Here is a 25,454-nt window from a genome sequence, read left to right as displayed (position 1 = left end):
TGCTCATTGGGCGTATATATATATAAATAAATAAAATAAAATAAAATAGTGATGATAATACCATGCAAATATATTTTTTTGCTTAGTTCGATAGTCTATCAACAAATATGAACGCCCTCATTAGGTATGAGTTCCTACTTTTGCCTGTATTTGAATCAAGTAAAACATTCCATTTTTTTCAAAAGTAAATTATTGTAGTTTTCCACTATTTCATTTTGTCAGTATCAGAATAAAATTCTTGTTATTTTAACGCAAATATGCATACATAGTTATAAATTTAAAAAATGACTGATTAAATGATAACTTAAATCAAATTATTTGTTTATGTACATAATATTTTGTGAAATAATTAGTATCGTTGAATTTTCTTGACTATTTCTTTATGATGGGCAGTCATAGCGAAGATGAATTTCAGGTAAAACTTTTTTCTAATGTCACCTTATTACACATACATTACAAAACACAGCAAGGTAGGTACTTATCCTAGTATGTATTGTAATTTTGAATACTTTTTATTACATTATTTTACCGGGAGTCTTTAGACTTCAGCTTATAAAAGCTGGGAACGGTGCACTTAAATCAACCTTTGCAAATAAATTTGTTTGTCACAAGAGGCAAAATTGGCACTTCACAGTGGAGTCCTGGTGCCGTAGGAACTTGGGAAAACAGAGGTGAATGTAGGCTAAATGCTTTTGAAATGCGCTCACTCAGGTGAATCCCTGGTAAAACTATGTACGATAGATGCACAAATGTCGAGATCCGTACATTATGTAAGGCTGAGATAAGCATTATCGACAAAATCAAGAAAGGAGCTCTGCTTTGGTTTGGAAATGTAAAGTAAACGGACAGCGAAAGAATGGTTAAAAAGATTTACAGTGCTAATGTTGATGGATGAAGAAATAGAAGACCGAGAAACACATGGCACGACCGAATTCAACTAACACTTGAAGATGGGTATGTCAAAAGTTGGAATAATCGGCGTGCGTGCATGATAGGATGTATGAATGTAGAGGAAGCGACATGTGTATCCAAAGACAGAATAATATGGCGTAGCTTCTGTGAGAAACATAACCTTAGATTGCAGCTTACTTTAACTTTTTTATTGCAGATTTTTATCTGGGTCTAATGAATAATTTGATTGATTAAATTTTAGTAGGTATTCACAGCATATATGTAAGCATTATGAACTATGTTTTTTTTTACTTTCAGGACGCCTGCGATTGTAGAGTATATTCGGATTCCCAAACGGACAAAAATTGTTCTTTAATTAAGTACCAGGAGAGTATAGTTAGTGGCAATGATGTTGTAAGCAGAATAGAAAAACAATTAAATAGGTGAGAAGGAAATCAACATTTTAAATATATGTATAAAAATTAATAACAATAAGGTGTATTCCTTGCGAAGGCATAAAAATTCATTACAACTCGTTAGTGTGAAGTAGAATTAAGAGTGGCTAGATGATTTGGGGACCATGTGAGTTGAAGTACTCTCTTATGGAGGAGAAGGTTCGCAAGACTTTTTAGATTTCTCTGCATGAAAGAATGTGGATATTATCCATGCTCTATCTCACTAAGTTTCTCTGGAGTATGCAACAGTTCGAGGAGGAGAAGGAATTCGTATCTAACTAAGTACGCATTCTCTTCAATGGTTGTGTGGTATCGTCGGCAACCCTGAAATTATGCAGGCATTAGTTTGTATATTCCAGACCTTGGACAGGGTCAACATAGACTGTTCCACATTTCAATATACAATGTTATGCCTGCTGGAAGAGCTACCTCCGTGTTTTCAATATTTCTTATATTTATCAAGTGATACAGGCAAAATAACGAAATTGTTTTTCAAAAATGTAAAAGATGCCGAGATATTGGATACTTTTGGGCGGACTTACGAGCTGACTCAAATGCTTTCAGGTCATGGTGCTTTTCGAAAGTATCTTCATAGATTTAAAAAAGAGATAATGATTGCGGCCCTTGCGATAGACTCAGCTCTCAGGACGTCCTCCATATATTACTAGATTGTCTTATGTTTGACGCCGAGAAGTTAAACTGCAAACAAATGTGCGCACAATACAGCCAAATTTTTGAAAACCCAGAGGAAGTTATAAAAAATGAAGCTGAAACTCCGAAAAATACATTGACTTTCTAAAGGCCATAGTTACAAAAATGAAAAAAATTAATGAGGGAATTGACTCAGACCCGTGAAAAATAACTATTGTGCAAAATATACACACCAGGAAAAAAGCTTTGTATGCATAAGCAAAGCAATGAATAACGGGAACAAGAGGGAAAAAAAAACAATATTTCTTTAATCAATAATGTTTTGAGTAGGTCCAAATTTCTGCAGACAGGTTGGACTTCCTCTGTAGGGATTTATTTAGATCTAAATTTGCTGAAACAGAGAGGAATAAAATATTTTTGACAACGGAATGTGGAAGTCTAGACGTATACAGGGCTTGCGACCTGTCATTGGCTGGTTTAAGTGGCCACTTTACACACTGTAACATTCACCATTCTGCCTATGTTTAATCATACACATTTCCTGAACTCTTCCATCTGTTGACTTTTTTTAATTAAAAAAGGAAGTCCCAGCCTGTCTTCAGAAATTTGGACATAATCAAAACATTGTTGATTTAACTAACTGGTATAAGAAGTATAAAAATTTAAAAATTGTTTTCAGGCATTGCCTAGTAGGTGAATTGATTCAGCCGGATGAATCTTACCCACTTAATAAAGGTTTCAGCACATTTACTTAAAAATAGTCAACAGACAAGAGTTCAGGAAATATGGATATTTAAACATAGGCAGAATGGTGAATGTTACACAGTGTGTAAGGTGGCTACTTAAACCAGCCAATGACAGGTCATAAGCCCTGTAAATGTCTAGACTTCCATATTCCATTCTCAAAAATGTTTTCCCTCTCTGTCGTAACAAATTTAGATCTAAGTAACTCCCATTTTTTGATACGTTATACAGGAAGGAAGTCCACCCTGTATAATGTCTCCAAAAAATGTAGAAAGGTTGCGAAATGCATCCCCTATTTGATGGCACATCCCGCTAAAATGATTTTACGTCAGAAATAAAATTCTTGAAATTTGCAGTTTAGTGGGTGATAATGAACGGATTCAAATAGTTTGCATGAAAGAAGAAATATGTAAAACAAACCAAACAACACCTCTAAATGAATCAAAGGCATTAGAGGAAATAATGGATTTATCTAATGATAAAGTATTTCGGGTAAATATGTTATTTTACCTAATGAATAAACTTTATTTAAATTATTTATTTATTTATTTGACGGACTTATGCAGTCCGTTTTAACGATGGTAAATACGATTTCTTTTAATAAATAAGGGTACTTATAAAATAAAATATAACTTAATAAAATTAAAGCTAGGACAAAAAAAATAAAAATTACTACCCCAAGACAAGATCCGGTCTATCTTAGTGATTTTTTAAATCTATAGACTTCCACCAAAAAAGTCTAGATCTTGTCTCGAGTTTACAATTCGACACAATCGGGACATTGGTGCATGCAAGCCATAGTTTGTGCTGTGTTGATCGAGGAACAGTTCCAGTAACGATGGTACATGAATTAAGCCATTCAGTAAATTGAACATAAATATGGAGTATTTCAAATAATGAGGAAGATCAAGGTTTTTTTTATATTTTTTTATTTGTTAATAGACGATTAAACTAAGCCAATAATTTTTTCTATTTTTATATCTTTGATTGGCGGACATAAGAGTAAAACTACATTTTTGTTCATTTTGTGATTTATATGCGATAGTGTTCCTTGTACATGCCTGCATCTATGGTATTAACAGTACACTTCTATGACTACTCAAAACATAAATAAACAACTTTGTGCTTATTAAACTTTGGTTTTAATAAAATAAGTGTGCACATTTGTGTCATATTTTCAGTGGCACAAATAGTACAAGATGGTCTCAGTAATATAAGTAGACTCATTTCTATCATTCATTGAGTGGTACAAATAGTAGTTAGTAAATTAGTTCTAGTAGTATAAGTGGACTCATTTCCGTCCCATATTTAATGGTTCAAGTAGTATATCTGGAATATTTCTGTTACTTGCACAAATTACTTGAATCTTGTTACACAAATGAAATTGTCTGTAAATAATAACCTATTTTGCAAAATATGAGTTCTGTAGCTAAATAATTGGGTTCATAATAAAGTTTTTTGGCTCTCCTGAAAAGTTGCACTTTTGCAATTATACTCTTATGTCTGCCCATCAAAGATATATATACACCGTATTATCAGCACTACGATTTTTTTAAGTTTTGTCTTTCTGAAATAACTCCGCGTGTGACATTAGATATTCTTTTCCAGTTATTCTCGATCAGTCCTTCCCATTGGTCCATCTACGGCAAGCAAACCGGAAATCTTCCATAACTCTCATATGATAGGTTGATTCATATGAACCAATGTCATTCAAAGTAGTTAGCTTTTATTAAAATGTTTTTTATTGTTTTTTTTGTACATTTTCAGGCTGTAAAATTTACCGCATGCAAGAAAACATTTACTCTATTCAATTTCCCGTAGGGCTGAATTTCCTCATTTGCTCATAAAATGTTTGTACTGTAGAATTTCATGATAAAATAAAATCATAAGTAAGCCTAAAGACATCAAAGTACAGGTAAACATCGTTTTACCTCGGGGTTCCGTTCCGAGAGACACCGGCATGAAAAAAATAGGCATAAAATGAACACAAATTTAATGGAAGATATATGTAAGGTTAGGTTCCAAGTCAAAATTCTAAGAACAATCTAACATGTTTATTTAATACATATCCTATACATATAAAAAATAAATTATAAATGTATTTTATTAATGCAGTTTAAATTCTTGCAGAATCATAGTATAAACAACAAATATTTGAATATTCTTTTAATTTTAATAATACAATAAAAAATATATTCATGTTTTTATTTTTCTTAAAAACAAAACGAAAACTACCTCCGAAACAATTTCATACACTCAATAGGCTGCTCGCGTACACGATAATAGAATAAAATAAAATCGCAGCGCCTACTGTCAGCTGAACAGGGGAATCCCACGCTGACACCAACCGGCATAACTCGAACCTGAGCAAAATGACGTTTACCTGTATTGACAAAAGTAGGTTTTTAGAAATAAAATGTTTTATTTATTTATAAACGCTCATGAGGCTTTTATGTGTCCGAGTGGATGAAGAATACTGTTCTGTGTGAAATAGAACCAGAACCCTGGACATGTGTTTTCGACTCGATGGCTCTCCGTCCTGTTGTTCTCACTACGAACTCTCAGTGGACATTGAGAACCTTGAAGTTAAGTGCTGTAAAGGCTCTCCCGAGGCATCCGGTGTTGCTTGGCGACAGTTTTCACTGAATTTTTTTTTTTCTTGATTTTCTTCAAAGTTAAACCAACGCAAACTCAAAATTCTTCCTTGACATCTATTCGCAAAACTCAGCATTTTGCTTGCATTATTTCAGGAACCATTAAAATGTGAATATCACGATTGTTCCAAGCACCGCGTAGAAGAATTAATGGCTAAGGAGTCAAAAATGAAACGAAAATTGGAAGAGTATGAGATAAGACAAACTGCGATACTGGAAACAATAAGTAAAGGAGATGAAATGTGGGCAGATTTGGAAAACTCATACAAGCAGAAAATAGACGAGCATTATGAAAAAAGTTTAACATCAGCCCTAGAACGAGATTTTTGGCGAGCAAAATGTGAAGAACATGCAGAAAAAGTATTTTATAATAATTTAATCTAAATTATACCGCCTTAAATATCATTTTGGTATATGCATAGTTTTATTCCTATATATATTATATTTACATATATTTGAATAATTTATAAAGTGCCATTTTTGTGAAAACCATCTCAAGAGCGCTGTACAATAAGTAAGTATCTCAGCACGTCTTGCAGCTACAGAGCGCATGGATGGTTGGAATTCTAGTTCCTCGTCTCAAATTATGATATATAGGAGCTAGATTACTTGCAGCTACAGAGCGCATGGACAGTGAGAAATCTAGCCCCTATTTACATTTACTTTTATTTTATTTGACAATGAAGTTGAAAAAACAAATTAAAAAAAATAGAAGTTAGATTTCAACAAGTCTTGCAGCTACTGAGAGCACGGACGATTGGATTCATGCATCTGTATGAATTATTTTTTATATTTCAATTTTATGTTCAATTAGTTTATATTTTTTTTATTGAATATTTTTTTTTTACAAAATACATTTTTGAAATACAAAATAGGTAAATATACAGAACATCTTATATATAACGTTTCTACCTCTCTAATAAAGTAGATACTTGTGTTTAGAGAGGGAGTTCGTTTCACATTTTTTTTTTTTATATAAACAAAGTAAATTAAAACAAAGTAAATTAAAATTAAAATTAAAAATAAACAAGGTAAATTAAAAATAAACATTTTTTGGTATGGAGTCTAGGAAGGGGTGAGTCTTAAATGTTTTTTAATTTTAGTTTTAAAAGTTTGATAATTTTTTATAGATTTTAAGTTTTCCGGAAGTTTATTAAAGTTTTTTTTTACCTATGTACGTATAATGGTTTAACGCTGCTGTTGTTTTACATCTGTGCAAAATTAAATTATTAGAAAATCTAGAGTTACTTGAATTTTGCACTTCAATTGTTTTTTCTTTAAAAGTTTGTAAGATAGAGGCTTTATTAAAAATTTCTTCAATTGTTGGTATATTAAGTTCTTCGAATACTAGTTTTGATGGGTAAGTTCTGGGCTTTTTAAGAATTATTTTTGCAATCTTTTTTTGAATAATAGAGAGTGATTTTAAGTTTGTCCTATAAGCTCCTCCCCAGCCTATAATTCCATACTGCAGAATTGACTGTATTAAAGCATAATAGACTGTTTTTATAAGTTTTAGATTTAGGTGGAAAGTATACAATTTACCAGCACTACCCACTTTTTCGGCACTCTTTAATTTGAATGTAAAAAATAAGATTGTTTGACGCCTGATAGTTTTGTAAGGTTACTTTTTGTAATAAATATAATGAATGTAGACTACCACCAGAGTGCAGGATAATCATACTATGGAGAGTTTTATTGCTTACTGCAGTGGCAATTTTATCAGCATCCGGTGCTAATAATTTTTTTCTTATTTTCTATAGAAATTGTTATCCGAGCATTCAAAATATATTCATGCAAGTTGTTTGAACTGTTTTAGATTAAAATTTTATTTTTATTCAAATACCATTAACACATCTAATTTAGTACTCACCTAAGCAACCATCTCTTAAAGTGCCGACAACTGTATATTTTTCATTCATTCCATTTCCGTAGCTAATGGTGCATAGGGTTCTGCAATGGTACACTAATCGCAGCGTATCTTGATCATTTTTGTTACATGAAGGAAAGATGATCAATCTTACGCTTCAGGTGCTAGTCCAGCGACTGAAATATTCTAGTGTTAAAACACCACTTAAAATAAATATTTCACATTAAACACATCAGAAATCGAACCCGACACATCTCGCATGGCAGTACAATGCGCTGACCACTACACCACGGGGCCGACAGTTTACCGTAAATTAAAGATTTTTTTATTTTCAAGAAATTACATTTTTTTTTTTTTTTTTGCACCACAACAGGCCAGGAGGCCTAATTACAGTGGTGAATTACATCACAGAGCACCCAGGCTTGAGAAAAATCACATTTTTAATTTTTGTGTTCTCACCGGGAATCGAACCCGGAACCTCCCGTGCGTGAGTCAAGCGTCTTGACCACTACACCACGGGGGCCGCCAAAATTATACTTATTATGATTATATCAAGACTAATTCTTGCATTCTGTGGGTTTGGAAAATCATTTTTACTGTCAAATAGTTGTTCAAATGATTTTGGACCCAAAGTTACGTATTATTTCATAAACAGAGCTTTGAGTATATTAAAAATGAGCATATAAATTTGCAAATAGTTGAAGCCTTCCCACCATAAGTGATCTATGTTACAATTTAGTGTTTTGAGATAATCAAATAAAACATTATCTTAGGATTAATATACTTTATTAAATTGAAAGTTAAAATACAATAAAAAGAAGATGCAGATTATTATTATTCAGGACTGCTAAATATTTATTTTTTTAACTGGAAATATGTATGATATGATGTAGATACATTCACAACTCAATACAGCCCAAATGTAACACAGATCATTAATGGTGGGAAGGCTTCAATCACTAATCAAAAAAACATATAAACCTATATTAGATATAAGCCATTCTCTTCAAATATTGCACAATGCCCATTAGAAAGTGAAAGTGCTCATTGGTCGAATAAATAAAACGAAGCGTACCAAGTATTTTTGATTGGTAACTTATATGTAAATATAAGTTATTACATCATTTTACAATACCATTGGTGATATTTCAATAATGCGTAAACCATTTTTTTGAACAAAATGTTTTACTACTATAAATTTGTTATGGGGACAAAGAGCTAGTTCAAATAATTGCTTTTTTCAGTGAATAAAATCGTAAGTAATATATTAACAGAACATTGGTTTTCAGGTTCCCTGCTAAAAAAATAAATGGATAGTTACGTGGTATTGCAGTTGCAGTATCACTGATGATATGTACTTTTCAGCTAAAAACATACAGATCCTATTTTACAAATATATTTTTCTGCTAGGTGAAAGACATGGTAAAACACAAATTAAAGCAAGAAGAAGAAAGAGAGATCATTGAAAAAGAAATTAAAGAACTTATTACGCAGAAAGATTTATTGTCAGAGCAAGTTGTGAGTTCTCAATTGGAACTTCTGAAGACCAAAAATCAGATGGAAAATAAGGAAATGGCTCTACAGGTAATTTATTGTGGGAAAATTCTAATACTGTTATTTATTAAGATAAATATATTATATTAAGGAGTTTGAGAGCACTAAAAATGGAATCACCTAGGTGTAGAGGATTGTGGAGAAACTGTTACAGGAATTATATTGGTCTACTTAATATTATCATATTTTAAACAAATCGCTAAATAACGATGATAATAAAAACAGAAAATTAAGGGTGATATACATAAGAAAGAATATGGCCCGTCATTTATTCAGATGTAGTGACAATGCTAATACTTTTATTTAGAGCTTACTGCACATCAGTGAGCTTTGGATATTATACACAATATGGCAAATGCCAAAAATGAAAGTGAAATAATATATAAAACAATAAGTTTTGCTGTGTTGTTCGTACTATTTACCAACGTTTCGGATCGTACCGTGTCACAGTCGTTGCTGTCTACAGCTTGTCAATTTGAAATCTGTAGCGCTTCGCAGTCTGCATTTTTATGTGATTTGTTTATATGCCACAGATTTCAAATTGACAAGCTGTAGACAGAAACGACTGTGACACGATACACGATACAAATCCTTAGTACTTAAGGTTACACATATATTTCATAAATAAAATTAACCCCGATGATGGACGCTACGTCTGTAAATACGAACGACACTTGGCAAAACCCAGAAAAACTTTTTGTGAATCTGAACCGCATTAAAATAGAAGAAAAAAGCATTGACAAACATAAGGGACACCGAGACAAGATCTGGACTATTTATTTAGTGCTCGTTTGAACCGTTGTAAACTTAAACCAAAAAAGTCCAGATCTTGTCTTGAGTTAACAATACGACAGAGACGGGTCATTGGAGAATTAAGGCTATATTTTGTTCTATGCTAATCGATGAACAGTACTTCATTGTTTCTCAACCTACGAGTTGGAATATGGAATTTTACCTGTCCCAGCAATGATTGCACATCGATTATACCATTTAGTATGCCGAACATATACATGGAGTCAATATTAGTTCTATGTTTTTGTAGACTAGAAATATTTAGCATTGATCATATATATTTTTTTGAAAAATCTTTTAGAAAGAACTAACTACACTACGTTCCATGATAGACAGTCTTCAGGGGGAACTAATGGAATATAAGAAGATGCAAATAGAAATAGAAAATTCATTTTTTGATGAAGTGACATTGCTAAAGCAAAACTTGAATAAAGCGCACGAGAATTTAGGGAAACAAGAAGTGTACAAGGAAAAACTTACGGCAGAGGTCTGTATATTTCATGACGGTCAAATAATGGGTTCTTAAGGTGATTTGAAACGAAAATATGAAACTAATTATTCATAGATGGCGCTTTTATCATTTTTTATTGGAGAATGACATTTTTATATTTACTTTCAATGGAAATTTTACAAAACTTGGTTGGCGGAAACTTTACACTTTATTGACTGTAACAAATACCATAACAATATAATTTAGGTTCTTTTCACAAAATGGTGTACAAAACAAAAAAGAAGATAAATATTTTTTTGTTTTGTACACCTCCTTGTGAAAAGGTCATAAATTATATTATTATGGTATTTGTTACAATCAATATAGTGAAAAGTTTCCGCAAACCAAGTTTTGTAAAATTTACGTTGAAAATAAACGTAACAATGGCATTTTTCAATACAAAATGATAAAAGCGCCATCTATGAATAAATAGTTACGTATTTCTTGTTGTGTAAAAATAGTTTTTTTGTTAAGTATCTCTTAATTATATTACATAAAAAATGTTTATTTAAATAATTTTAAAATGTCGTACCGTCTCATGAAATTTATTCAGTTACAAGTGATGCCATTATATCTTAAAGTTGATGATATATAAATAATTTATTTTTGTACAATTTTTGAAGGTGTACGAATTAGAGAAGGAATTGATAGATGTATCGGATGAGTTACTTAAGCAAAAAGCGGAAGTAGATGAAAAAAATAAATCGCTACTGGAAGAAATCTGGTATAAGGGCATGGCATTAGAGAATTTGGAGGCTCAGTTAACTATCACAAAGCAAGCTGCGTCCACAAAGAAAATAAATAAACAATTTCACAGTTATAAATTCCCCAAACAAAAACCATATAAGGAAAATGTACAAGGAATAGTTACAAAGAAGGAAATTTGTGAAACTGATGTGGTGAAATTCCTAGACATAGAAGAAATATACGACATTGGAAATTATGTTCAATTCATACCTTCTAATAATAGACACACTCCCCTAATAGGTCCAAAAAATGAAACAAGTGTAAAAGAAATTGACACAGATAATGAGCAAAAACAAGATACTTCTCCAATTATGTCGACTGAGCCCCAAAGCAGCTTAAACCAAGTAACTAAATCAAAATTTCAAATGAATGAAGTACATAAAGCTGATAAAACAATCGCTCTTGTAAATATGAAACTATCCTGTGATGATTCCAAACACCATATTACCGAAATACCACAAAATGTAATTAAAATTGAGAAAACAGATCCTATAAGAAGAAAACCTAAAATAACTCCGATAATATCCCCCAGAACAAAAGTGGAAGAAATTACGAAAAAAGTTGTGAAAATGGGGGTTGATTTAAAGCATAAAACTCAGCGCAAGTGTCCACCTCTTCACCAGGTGGATAGAGGAGACAGTGTCAAGAATGAATTAGAGAATAACATTTTTAATAAGTTAAATAACTCGCTGGATAACTACTGTTTGGATGAATATTCGATGACTCTTTACCATCAGGTAAGGTTTGTTCTTGTCTCGTGAAGCGGTCATAGTGGTAATGCTACCTTGATTTCCAGTTTGGATCAGTGATTTTTTTTTCAGGGAGTTTTTAATTTTATAGGTATTTACGTAGTTGACTGTTTTAAAGATAGACAACGGTAGAAGTCAGATACAGTAAACCCCCCTATAACGTTGAGATAGGTACCACGTTATCAGAGGGAACGTTATAGAGGGGACTTGATTTGCGTGGGGTGATGTAATCTGTAATCTTCCGGAACTTGCGGGCAAGGTAGTTCAACGTGACAGTTTTACTTTTTTTTGTAAATAAGTATTATCTACGTCGAGAGATAATGTGCATGACATCTACCGCGTGAACGTTGGACCGGGTCCGGATGCCCCAGAGTAATGTTATAGTATGAAAAATAAAAAGTACGTATTTACCTTACGTACTTTAAAGTTGGTAAGGTTGACTACACCCCAAAACTATCATAGTGCAGCACTAGGATCATAATCAGGCAGTTAATCTTTTCTTTGCAAAAAATGTGTTTTTATTATTTTTTATCACAGTTTACGACCACTTCAAGAAGTTGATACCTAGTTGGTGCTAGTTAGTTAAAATAATAATAGCTCGCTCGTCAAATAAAGTGATGGGGACGAAATGTTTGTCGAACAATGGCGTACGCACTGTAAATAAATTATAGAACATGTTAAAAACATGCGAGGTTTTAATAAAAGAAAGTGTGCATCTATTTACTTGATCATAATTTATTTTAAGTAGAACATATTTACTTACTGTATCATGTGAATATCCCCGGGACAGAGCAGCAATGTGCCGATGAGTCATCAATATCCGCTGAACGTGTCTATCGAGATCAAGGGACAAGGATCTACTACATTATAAGGGAGGACAAACGTTTTAGGAAAAAAACCTTATACAAGTGTACGTTATAGGGGGGTTTACTGTATAGCAGCATAAGCATCTTTTTACAATATGCTGAAGCAGTCGAGGCAACTTTTGGCCACAGATCTTTTTCCAGTCTAGCAATTGTTCTGTACCAAAATTTAAATTACACTTTCAATTCATCGAGAGTACCTGTCAAGTCGATTCTATTAAACAAATTACCAGATCTTTAAATTATTTTATAGTGGCATTAGAAAGGTAGATCTGTTGGCAATAAACTTTAAAGCCAACAAGCAGTGATTTATGTTTTTAAAACCATTATTTCAAATTATCTATAGAATGTGATTGAACGGCATTCCTCGTGATTGCCCCTTGAGAGCACTGGCTTAGATAGATATTATTCTGTCGACCAATTGAGAATCATTAAATATTTCACCGACATTATGTTATGTAAAACAAATACATTTTTACTATTTATTAATTTATAAAATGAATTTATAGGAAATGAAAAAGTAAAGTTAGAGTTTATGTTTGAAGTAACATGTTCATGTTGACTAGTACTGTGAATTTTACAATTTTTTTAAGCATATTTACATGCATACTTTTAATATTTTTCAGTTGATGGGTGATGTGAAGAACTTATTTAAAATGTTACGAGAGTTATTAAAAAGATCTTATCTTGATTCTACTCTTGAAACCAAAATTGAAAAATTATACCGAGAAAACAAGTTGGTGTGGATATTTGTTTTTTTATATGCAATTATTTTCATAAATTCAAAATTATATTTTATCAATACACCGCATTGTTTCAGCTGCAAGATAAAAATTTGAAACTGGCTTTCCAGGCCAACTATATAAAAGCTTTTAAAGATGGGGTAAAAAGTTCTCAAAGGGGAGGTGGAAAAGAAGTTACAGAGGTTAGTAGAGATGGAATATAGAATAAATAACTTTTGTTGAGAGTCCATTTTGTGATGAGTTCAATTTGAAATTATACTTTCTTAATAAGATTAATATTTTAGAATGGATCTGAAACTGGAAACAAAAACAACAACCAAAACATTTTACCAAATGTTGAAGTACCTAAATCAGATCAGGTAATGATTTTTATTGTGATGTGATGAAAATAAAGTAAAAAGGGCTGTGATTGTGTTTCTCAAAAGTGGATTGCATAAAAAAAATATTATCAGTCTTAAGGTCCAGAGTACACCAAAATAATAACAGTGAAAAGCTGACCTAAAATATAAATACATTTTTAGCTTAAGACCTCACGCATTATTTGTTATTTTGAGAAGGCAACTAAACTAAAGAACCAATTTTGCTGGTAGACTAATACACTAATCATTTCATTGCAAGGTGGACGTTGTTAACGATAAAATAACATTTAAATAAATATATGTGCAGTTAGTATTCCCAAATCCACTGGAGACTCCTGTATTACTTGATAAATCTGATGTGAGTAAATATAAATATGTGCATAATAATATATGTACATGTAGGTACTGATGAAATATAACGGTCTTCTTTTCCTATAAATATTATAATATTTAACAATGTTTTGAGTATGTCCAAATTTTTGTAGACAGGCTTCTTCCCCCATAATAATATTTGATTCCATTTGTTTAGCAATATGGTCCAGTAGATTCCATTAAACCAAAGAGCGTAGTGAATTGTTCTTTATACGGCCAACCTCTTTGGAGAAAAGAGAAAATGGCTATTCCATTGAGGGCGAACAGAGTTATAATGGATAAGACTATATCGCTGAGAACATCTATAAAACCATACATGCCTTCAGCTGTAAGAAAACCCAACGATACTTTACTCAAAAGAAATAATGAAGCTTTGGGAGACATTATAAATTCTACTATTCCTAAACAAAAATATAAAAAGACAGAAAATGCTCTGGTTCAGTATGATTCCTACATCAAGATGACCGAGGAACATTCATTAACTTATAGAATGCCTCGTAAAAACAGGAAGATCCTTATTAATCGAAACAGCTGGAAACCAAACACTCCGACTAATACTACATATAATTTAGTTCCAATAGCAGCTAAAATCAAGAAACCTAAAAATCTATTTGGTTTACTATCAGACGTTAAGAAATCAGAACTGGGTTCCAGTAAAACTATTCTCGAAAAAAATTTAAAATGTATCCAGAAGAATGATAAAATTAATATTGTGAAAAATCTATCTTCAAAAACAACTGCAAGTTCCATGACTCTAGATTCAGATTTGATGGATATTCAAGAATATGTAGAATCATTTTCTAATAACACTTTGGTCTCCAATTCTTCTTCTCGGAAGATATCTGCCAGCCATACTGAAAGCGTTCACAATACGACTCCGACCAATTCCAACATTGCTATTTTAAATATTGATTGTGAAAAATTGACAAAAAGTAGCCAAAATCAACTTGACGAAAGCATCATATCCGATATAGAGTCTTTGAGAAAATATTCAACTTACGACTTATCTGTACTAACTGTGGATGCCAAAGAATCAGTGAATTCCTTGAAGTCCTTTGATTACGCATTGTCAGTAACGAAAAAACTTTCAATTTGTAATACAACTACTACTAACAATGAATTGAATAAAAATATTATTTCTACCTCAGATACCGAAGTTATAAATATTTCAGAACATATTGATAACAGTCTTGATTCCGTGGTAAAAGAAAAAAAAGGTGCAATTAAAAATAAACTGGAAATAAACTTACAAGTGGTTCAACCTGATTTAAATGAAATGTCTGAAACTGTTTTATCGTTGGACGAAATCAGTGAATCTGTAGAAACTTTGTGTGGAGAAATAGAAACATTAGAACAATTATTAATAGAGGAGCCAATCAATAAAATAGTACATGTGAAAAAATTTAGAGCTGAAAAGAGTAAATCTTTCCCAATTATGAATGAAGAAACGGTAGAATGTATGGATAAAGTGATGACAGAACCAACAGAAGTTAAACAGAATAATGCGACAAATGGTAAAAACAATAAAATACCTAAATGTAAATCAGCTAACACATATTTCAACGACACTGAAACGAATCAGGAAGCTCTAGGATTGATCACTGAATTCACAAATAAACTGATCTACAGTGAATCTATGCATTATTCTCCCAGTAAAACAAAATCTATAAGCACGACAGGTAACAAAAAAAATTTCTTCCTTTGCAAAAGGTTGGCAGATTTTAATAACATAGAAGATATAACTGAATATGAAAGCGTGCAAAATTTAAATAAAATATGTGATACTTACACAGATGAATCAAATCAATCAATTATTTCTGGTAAAGCCAAGAACAAAAGAAAACAAAAAAGATCTTGCAAAGTCACAACTGAAAGAACAAGACTCACAATAGAGATGAGAAACAGTCAATCATTTTTGGCAGATAAAAAGAGTTCTTCCGGATCAATAGAAAATGTGAAATCGTTGCTCTCTAAAGTAAACGCTGAAGTGATATGGGCTTTCGAAAAAGCAGAAAAACAATCGGTAGATATTTTATCAACTATCAATAATCAAGTCTACGATAGTTTGTCTAAAATGAGAGCTCTTTCTGAAAGCGCTAAGAATAAAACTCTACAGCTAAGGTCTTCACAAAATGTTAAGACCTAAAAATATTAAGTAAAAATGGCTCGATTTTGCTGTTAAGCTTTAGAAAGTAATCAGTATAAATTTTAATACATGCATCATCGGTATTTCCAATAGAAAATCGTTTCAGCAAAATTATTATCGGTGTTGTCTAAAACCAAGTACCTATTTCGTATTGAGTTGACACTTGGAAACAGATGTACCACATAGATGTATTTGTTATAAATTACTCATTGTAAAATATTGTCCCGCAATTTGAGATGTATCAATTAATCATTATGTACTACCTTTGTTTGATAAATTGTAGCAAATAAAGATTTTTTTAATCATAAGAATGTTTTAAAAAAAATATATAACACAGGTTTATGTGTAATGATAGTTTTTTTATCCATGTATAAATATAAGAAAAATAAAAAATAGTAAAAAGGGTTCATTTAAATAATCTAAGAATAGGACAGTGGAAAGTTAAGGAGTCGTAACCATCACAAAATAGTTGAATAACTTAACTGGGAGTAAGTAACCAATGAACATTACATGAAGTGAAATTAAATTTAAAAAATCTGAGTTTTACAACAGGTTAAATTTCCTATCTTATAATTTAAAATTACAAGCATAGTATTTGTTTTAAACGAAGTCTTCACATCAGATATAATTTTTGATGATAACATTTTCACAATGCAAACTCCTATACAGAAATCATAAAAATGTTGAGAATTCAAAATAAAAACAACATTTCTTTTAAAATGTATTTAAGAAATTTTAATTTATAAATTATTACAATAACTTAAATAATATCGAAGTCAATATTAAGTATGATTAAATATGGATTTTTAGGTAAAAAAATATAATGACTGCAAAATCTGATTATAAGATTTCTCTGCTTTTTGTGATTAAATTTATTACTTAGTAAAAATTAGAAAAAAAAAACTAAATTACAAAATATTATTTTTTATCAGAATACCTACGTGTATTTAAAAATAAGGAAGTTGATACCATGCAATCAAGTAATTAAATTAAATATATTACAATATAAATTATCCAGGACATTTTCATATTTTATTTATTTATCTTTTTAAAATATTTTTGTGCAGATAGCAAATGCACGTAAATATGCGTACACTTGTTTTTCAGTACGTAAATTTTCACAGTTCTAACTAATCTAATAGATCACATTTTTAATTACTAATTATCAATAGTCTTACAAACAATCACATACGCAGAAGTAAAACACAAATAAATTGTGTAAATTAATCAGTATGTCTTTTTGTATAATGGTTTAGGTACCCAAGATATCAAATCTATAGGTGTCTTGATTTTTAAGAAATTCTCATTCAAAATAAAGTTATGTACACACAAAAAATAAAAGTGAGGAAATTTATAAAAGTACTTAGAAAATATTAAGTCTAAAACTACTTATTTGTACCATATATTACATAAAACGGCTATTGATGGTATTTTCATATATCGTGAAAAGAAAAAATGGTATAAGTAATGTTGAGGTTTACCATAGTATATTATTTGTATATGGTTTGATCTGTGTGCACAACAAAAAGTACCCAGAGAAAATTAAAAGCAATGGATATTTGAAAACAAGCATCTACAACACGCAAGAATAATTTGAGCTACATAGTGATTCTGGCCATCATTGAAGGAAAAATGTGGTATTTTTTATTGAATTAAATAATAACCGTGCACTTGACAACGCATTTCATAAAACAATAAATTGTTGAGCCAATCATGACAGGAGGTGAACTCAGTTGTTGTTTATGCATATTCAGTCAAGTGAGAGAAATTCGGGAGAGTATTTACTTAGTAAAAAAAAAATTCAAATGGTGAAAAAGGTGAAAAAGATTAACAAAATTATTTTATTACATGTATTTTAGCACTATATACTATTTTTGCTTGTCGCGTAAGCTGAGTATTTTTACAATACATAATTTTGATTCTTAACTCCTCGTATAAATATTTTTGATTACATGCATTTTCCATCCACAATATTTCAGGTGACATAAGATATATTTTTCTTTCTTATTTTTTAATGCACTGATCATTATAATACAAATACTTTTTTACGGGATTTTAAAAAATACACTTTTAGCTATTCCATGTCAACAATATTTTATTTCATTTTAATACTGTTACATGATAATACAAAACATCGGTAGTCAGATGGCAGAAGGGACCATCTGTAATTTTTGTTTAGGAGAGCTGAAATACTACTCAATTTCAAGACTTTAATCCACAAACTAAAATATTTTAGTGTTACTTTTCAATAATAAATTACCATTCTAAATGATGATGTTTTTTTTTCTATGTTTATTTACTGAAATATTTATCAAAACTTTTGAAAACTACAAAACAGAAAAAAGTACAGATGGTCCTTTCTGCCATCTGACTACTGACATACTGGCCTATATTGTTTCGGATATACTTTTGACTTCATTTTAGTTTCGCTATACAATATTATTTATATCAAGGAAGCAAAAAACAAAGCTGGATGAGATGTTATAAAAATGTTTTCAGAATGAGAAAATTCAGTGTTTTTTTAATAAACTAATTTAGTTTTTATGAATCATATTATCAGCGTTATGATTTTTTTAAGTTTTGTAATTACTCCATATGTGATATCACAAGTTCTCTTCGGTGAGTTATGCTGAATGGTAAATTGGCTTCCCGTAAACCGTAAATCTATCACAATGCTGTATCATTTGTTTTTTTTTTTATTGAAATTTATTAATTTATAAACTCTTACAGACATTTAACAAAATAATTATTGTTTTAAAATTCATATTCTATTGTTAATGATAATATTTTTAACATCATTAGTAAAGGTCATCTGAGTCCTTTGTTTAGTTTTGTCTGGTAGTTTATTATATAATTTCAGTCCCTGGTTTATTAGTCTCAACTGTCCTTGTCTCGTTTTAGAATGCTGTGTATGATATTCTCGTACTGTGTCTATGTTTACTACATTTTTTTTGAAGTTTTAGTTTTTTGTCTACAATTACATCAGTGGCTAATTAATGAATAAATTTTAAGGATTCTAGTTTAAAGAGTTCAGTTATGTTTCATAATTTAGTTTCTTTAAAGAGTTCTTTAGTTGCTGTTAAATAAGAGAAGTCATATACTAACTTTAATATTTTATTTTGCTGTCTTTGTAGTCTATTTATGTCATTTTGGTTGATTCGGAAGAACTAGTGATGTTGTTCATAGTAGTTCATTTTTATTAAAATAATTTTTTTTTTTTTTTTCATACATTTTCAAGAAACATCACCACTATCACAATTTTTTATTTTAATTTTCCAGGCGTAAGATATCATTTTTTACATTGAATTTCCCATAGCACTGAACTTTCTCATTAACACATAATCTGGTAATGGAAACAAATCTGATATTTTTAATTGAATCGGCATTCACTTCGTAACACTTCATTATAAATTATTATGAAAATAAAACTTTGTTATCAGTGTTACACAATTTTATTCTTTTACAAGAACACAACTATAGTTTCGGGAGAGCACTCGGGTGATATAAAACTTCTAAGTTTTATATCACCCGTCGATGGGAGGAGTGCTCTCCCGAAACTATAGTTGTGTTCTTGTAAAAGAATAAAATTGTGTAACACTGATAACAAAGTTTTATTTTCATAATAATTTGAAACAAATCTGAATTATTTTCATATATAATTTACAGTTGAAATATTGACACTTATTCACTCTACACTCACTCACTACACTCTTTAAAAATACTGCATCAAAAATATCCAGTTTTATTTTTACAACTTGTAGTTTAAATTACATGTATGGAAAATGTAGGTACCTACTTACAACATTTTGTATACTTTTACTAAATAATATTTTTAAATTATGACTATAGCAAGTCCCTTAGCATTTATCTGAGTCAACTGAGAAACAATGTAATATTAAAATGTGTATTATGACCAGTATTATCATATGACAGTATTTCCTTTTGGCAACCTGATTGGTTAAATTTGAAAACAGTGCAAATAAATATGTATATTTACATTGACTTGTGATAAATTCAATCTTCAATAGCTCCGCTGAGAATGAGATTAATGGCGGCTGTGACGTCCCCAGAACAGATAATCAGAGCCCTTAGATTGGCTCGGTGATCAACCAGTCCCATCTCGCTCATGTTGGTGAGCTGTGTCGTGTAGTCTCTTCCGGCCGAGTTATCTGATGAAGAGACAGCTGCTTCAGGAATGGAGTTGGAAGCAGAGGGCGAGGCAACGCTCGGTGAATCAGAATTATTTGTGGCGGCCGATATAATGGCTTGCGACAGAGCATTGCTGAACATGTCGGTTGTTATAAGAGGCCTTGATGTAGCTGGTGATTAAGCGTGATTATATCATTAGGATTACAGCGGACAATATCACATGAAATGATTTATAAGATGTTTACACATAAAAAAAAAAACGTCACAATGATAAATATGTTAAGATCACAAGAGAGCTAAAAAAACATAATTAAAGCTGATAAAACTCGGTAAATAAAGCCCATTTTAACAAAGTAAAAACAGTTGTCTCGTAATGATTGTGTTTATGTCACTAATAAGTATGACTACTATTACTACCATCACGCCATTCATACATCTTGTCATACATGCCCTTTGGTTCTGCCTGCTATGATGCATGGCATGACTAGACTTAAGATTTCGATTTATCTAATCATGTCACGTCTTCCTTGGTCGTCCTCGTCTCACGTCACCGTTCATTTTCGACATATATACTTATTTTACCATTCTCTCGTCATCCAGTTGTTCCACATGACCAAACCATCTCAGAGATCCTTTCTTAATCTTACCAATTATACCTGACTCAGATTTCCACTCTCACCTGATTTTATAATTTGTAACCCTGTCATACATTAATTTCCCACACATTTGTCTAAGAGATCTTTCCTATGCCAATTCCATGTTTCACTTCCATACATAAATGTTGGGACAAAAACTCCATTGCGCACTGCCAGTTTGGCTTCGATGACCAAATAATAATAATAATTACCGAACGGAGTATAGCTAAAAAAAATACAACCCCCCTGTGATCCTAAATCCCTATGTACATGCATGGAATATTGCAGTAATGAGAATTTTTTAATAATGAGTAAATCATTTTTTTTATTCTATTGATCCAAGCTTTCAAACCAAGATAGAATAAGATTTGTATTACTATTCGTTAACACAACTTAAAAAAAGAACAGCATTAAAATCTGTACCTTATTTAATATTTTTGAAAATTTTAATTAAATATAAACATTACCTACTTTAATACTAATAATAAGGTAAGGTCATAATTTATCAATTTAATAGAACTACCACCAAGAAATTTCACTAATGATATAAATGTTAATTTTATCATGTTCCAACATGATGCAGGAAACCAGAGATTCCGTGGAGATTCAAAAAGATCTGTTTTTTAAAGAGATGATAGTTGTAAATGAGAAATAAAATAAATAAATACTTTTAAATGTTCCCTTCGAAGTACCTTCGAACGTTTAGTATTCACATTATTTCCAGCTAAAAATACATATTTAAAGGATGCATAGAATTTCACAGTCATTGTTGTCAATAAACGGGATGTTTTTTGGGTGAATTAGATTGATGTGTAGGATTAAATTGTTCCAACATTTAAACTCCTTTTAAAGGTGAAGTATAAAGATGGGGTTGAAGCAATTTAATCACTATCACTTATACTAAAAGATATTTATAAATAAAAACTTGGGATTCGAATGACTGGAAGCGACATGGTGGGATATACCCTGGTGCTGGAAAAATGCCGTGAAATGACGCCTTGCATGACAATACCAAGACTTCCAGCAAGTACAGCAGAGTGGTCCCTGCGATCCCGCAAGTCCCGGGCAATGTGACCACTGACCTTACCATCGGGTTTGTAGCAGACAGGGAAAGGGCGTATGGCGAATCCTCAGTGCCACAACACCGAGACACACCAGCTAAGGGAAGGTAACCCCTACAGAAAATCCCCGTAGAAGGCAACGAGGAACCACAAAAATTATAATAATACCTGCGGTGGTTTGTGGTCCTAAAAGCGACCCCAGGAAGTCTCTGAACCCTGTGTCTTGGGTTGATGATGTTCCGGCTCCGTTTCCTCCTGTAGAAGAGGATCCTGCTGCAGCTCCCGCCATGGCCAGCGCAGCGGACAGCTGCTCCGGTGTTATCAGTCCGCCGCCGGCTTCTTCCTCTTCCTCCCCTTCCCCGTCCTCCCCTTCTCCATCATAGTCTTCATCAGAATCCACTTGCATACCGGTTATTGTGTTGTGACCTTAAATAAAATAGGAATTTATTAACCTTCTACGTTCTAGCTTGATTCCAATTTTTGGGAAAGATAATAATCAAATTCGTAGTGAACCTCACGAATTTTATGTATTATGGCAATATGGGTGATTTCAATTGGCAAACTCTTTTTATTTTAATTGTTACATCTAAAACACTTTAAAACATATTTAAACCACGTCCCTTTTTAACAAGTTACTTAAAAACTATAGTAAGCTAAATGCACATATTTAAGTAAATAAATAAACATAATCTAGCTAGCCAATAAATAAATATTTTTAAAAAACTTGAAACAATGGGAAATGGAAAAATAATTCACAAAAACAATGCAAAAGATTGAATTATTTTAGCGATAATTCATAAATTTTACCATATTCAATGTTATCATGTCCACAAAAATATTTTTAAAACTTGATTATGGATAGCAATAACTATATTTTTAAATGCTACCTTCTTCAGAATAGGTACTGATTTCTTGTAAATTGGTGCGTTTATTGTAATGAGGCAATTATGAAAACAACTAATATACACATACCGAGTGAGAGTGGATAGTTGCAAAAAAGTTTGCAAGAGCCCAACGTTGGATATTGTATATTTTGTTTGTGTTAATGCAAACTACGAGTAAAATAAAATACAATGCTTTTGATAAAATATCTAAAGGGTAAAATTGATCCATCTTTATTGAGGTATGTAAGTGGTTGATTTGTTACCTCTCCCAGTAGACTGCATCTGATTCTTGATAACCTTTACAAAGGTTGGAACAAGAAGAGGGTGATTTTTGACAATATTGTCGTACGTGTCAAAATCCTGGAGATGGTATATTAGTTCAGGAACTGTGAGGTAGGATAGTCCTACTGGGTCATTAGCCATTTCTGGTTCTAATTCCAAAATCTTTTCTATTGAAGATGCTTCACAAATAATCTGAAAAATTTAAGTGGTGAATTAAAAACTAAATTATTATGAAAATAAAACAGTGTTATTAGAAATAACAAAAAAAATATGTCAATAGTTTTATTTCACTTTTATTTATAAATTTTTATCTGTGACCAGGTTTCATCGTGACCGACATCCTCAGACTGGTGGGAGACTAAACAAATTTCTATGTTATATACAAGTGCAAGCAGGGGTTGTAAATCATGATTATATATAATTATGGAAATAAAAGAATTAAAATTTAATTTATAAATAAAAGTGGAATAAAACTATAAACATATTTTTATTATTATAATTCAAATGCAGTTCCACCAAGGAATGTCAGTGGAAAAACTCAATATATGTGTTATTAGTGTTACACAATTTTATTATTTTACAAGAACACTACTACAGTTTCAAGAGGGCACTCCCCCTGGTTGCGCCACATGTACTATGTTTATCGTACATGTTACACATTTACTAGGTTGCTGTGTTAAATTCATTGCTACGTCCTGAGCCTTGGTGAAAATGTTGTAATTATCCTACTGTGAGTACAATATTTTTCTCTTAGGCTCAATAAGAACTGAACTGTCAACAAATGCACATGTGATTTGATACTCCCAGCACGGTCGCTAATAATTTATTCTAGCGATCAATAAGTCATTCCAACCTATTGTGTCGTGTTAATAAAATTAAAAACTAATTTATTTAATTAAAGGATTGTTTGTTCTGTATTTAAAGAATAAAAAGGCTGATCAGGGTCAAAACAGGATTTGTTTTACATAATCTGGGTCTTTTTGGTATTAATATTAAAATACAGACGAGGAGAGTTTGCCGATCATCTGCGTACTCCAAGTAGCACGACTTTAGGAGGGAGTCCATTTCTATTCCCCGGTCAGGTGGTATGATAGATAAGAACGGTGCGAGGATGCAACCTTTCCTCACTCCAGTTGAGACCCTGAACCAATCAGTCAAACTTACTACTGAACATAAATGTTATGCATAGGTAGAAGGGATAAAATCTTTACTGTAAATTTAACTTTCAATTTATTAAGATCATTGTAAGTAATAATTGGAAGAAGCCCTTACCTCCATTGCATTAGAAAATGAAGTAACAGATCTAGTTGGTAGTCCATAAGTTCTGAATAACAAATTTATGCTTTCAGCTGTCAATTGATTTTTAGATTCTACAACTGGTTTTTCTACACTAAGTACTTTCTTGAAAACGTGCACCATTTCGCCAGATTTTATGCCATAATCTTTCAAGTTTTTCGTTTCATCCAAAACTTGGCCGTGATAAATCAATTCTGAAATGAAACAATGAAATTTAACAACAAAATATACAAAAATTATAAAACGACCACTAAAAATAACTCAAGGAAAGTAAATATCCACCTAATGAGTCTGCAGAATTATTGCTTTGTTTGGATGCCTCTTCTTTCAGATTTTTTACTTCACTGTCTAGGTTAATGTTTTCTATTTTTATATTTTTGATAGAACCTATGTCAACTTTTATACCCAACAAAATGTGATAACTCATTTTTAAAATACCTATTTTCGATGGCAAAAGAAACGGATAAACTATGTTTTTGAAAAAAACAAACTACTCAGTGACTGGCAAAGTTTACGAAATTGACATTTGACATTTCTAACTAACGCGCTAGTTCCCGTTTTCTATGTTTTTTTAGATTATTTTTTTTTAATATTTACTGTGGTCTAAAATAGTACCTACTTAATAAAATTGACGTCAATGTTTTTTTTATATCTGATAAAAATTGTAAATATTTATCTATTAATTTAAAAATATTTTGGTAGGTACACTTTTCAATTTAACCGTTTTTTAAGAGTTCAGCCCCTTTTCAAACAAATACAGATCTGCATTCATCAACAGACTTTTCAATAAGAACCGCATCATCTGCATATTCCAAGTCACATAACTTTAGAAGTAAATTCACTTCTATGCTTAGATCAGGTGGTAGTTAATTGTTGAAAACCTGCAAGCAAACTCTATTTGTCTGGGCTTTAATATTAACACAAAAAATACTCGAATTATGTGCAACAAATCCTTTTCTGACCCTGATCAGTTTATTTATTATAATAGACAGATTAAGAAAGTTGACAGCTTTAAACACTTAGAAGTTCACACAGCTGAGAATGAAAGCATGCACAAAGAGCTCGCAGTC

General features: G+C 31.4%; 2 protein-coding genes across 5 annotated transcripts; one reads left to right on the top strand and one right to left on the bottom strand.

Annotated features, from left to right (window-relative positions):
• The first annotated feature begins 200 nt into the window (after positions 1-200).
• On the top strand, positions 201-16,393 carry LOC148281623 (uncharacterized). 2 transcript variants are annotated; one of them, XM_088226412.1, is made up of 11 exons: positions 201-415; positions 1,210-1,334; positions 3,098-3,233; positions 5,492-5,755; positions 8,673-8,846; positions 9,910-10,095; positions 10,722-11,582; positions 13,084-13,197; positions 13,278-13,382; positions 13,485-13,559; positions 14,089-16,393. In XM_088226412.1, the coding sequence occupies exons 1-11, from the start codon at positions 383-385 to the stop codon at positions 16,075-16,077; spliced, it is 4,062 nt and encodes a 1,353-aa protein (XP_088082538.1). In that variant the 5' UTR covers positions 201-382; the 3' UTR covers positions 16,078-16,393. The 2 variants fall into 2 exon arrangements, with proteins under 2 accessions (XP_088082538.1, XP_088082539.1); XM_088226413.1 differs by lacking the exons at positions 13,485-13,559; positions 14,089-16,393 and having other exon boundaries at positions 13,084-13,193; positions 13,278-13,358.
• On the bottom strand, positions 4,958-24,932 carry LOC148281622 (ubiquitin-like protein 7). 3 transcript variants are annotated; one of them, XM_088226416.1, is made up of 5 exons: positions 24,667-24,932; positions 24,361-24,578; positions 23,070-23,280; positions 22,091-22,348; positions 4,958-5,124 (listed from the first exon to the last, which is right to left on the bottom strand). In XM_088226416.1, the coding sequence occupies exons 1-5, from the start codon at positions 24,809-24,811 to the stop codon at positions 4,973-4,975; spliced, it is 984 nt and encodes a 327-aa protein (XP_088082542.1). In that variant the 5' UTR covers positions 24,812-24,932; the 3' UTR covers positions 4,958-4,972. The 3 variants fall into 3 exon arrangements, with proteins under 3 accessions (XP_088082542.1, XP_088082540.1, XP_088082541.1); XM_088226414.1 differs by lacking the exon at positions 4,958-5,124 and adding an exon at positions 17,917-20,396; XM_088226415.1 differs by lacking the exon at positions 4,958-5,124 and adding an exon at positions 17,917-20,246.
• Between the last annotated feature and the right edge of the window lie 522 nt (positions 24,933-25,454).

The sequence above is a fragment of the Micrasema longulum genome, unplaced genomic scaffold, assembly GCF_059751315.1.
Source record: "Micrasema longulum isolate JH-2025_06_02 unplaced genomic scaffold, ASM5975131v1 h1tg000430l, whole genome shotgun sequence".
Classification (NCBI taxonomy): domain Eukaryota; kingdom Metazoa; phylum Arthropoda; class Insecta; order Trichoptera; family Brachycentridae; genus Micrasema; species Micrasema longulum.
The sequence above is the reverse complement of the archived record's forward strand: the minus strand, read 5'-3'. Positions and strand labels throughout refer to the sequence as shown.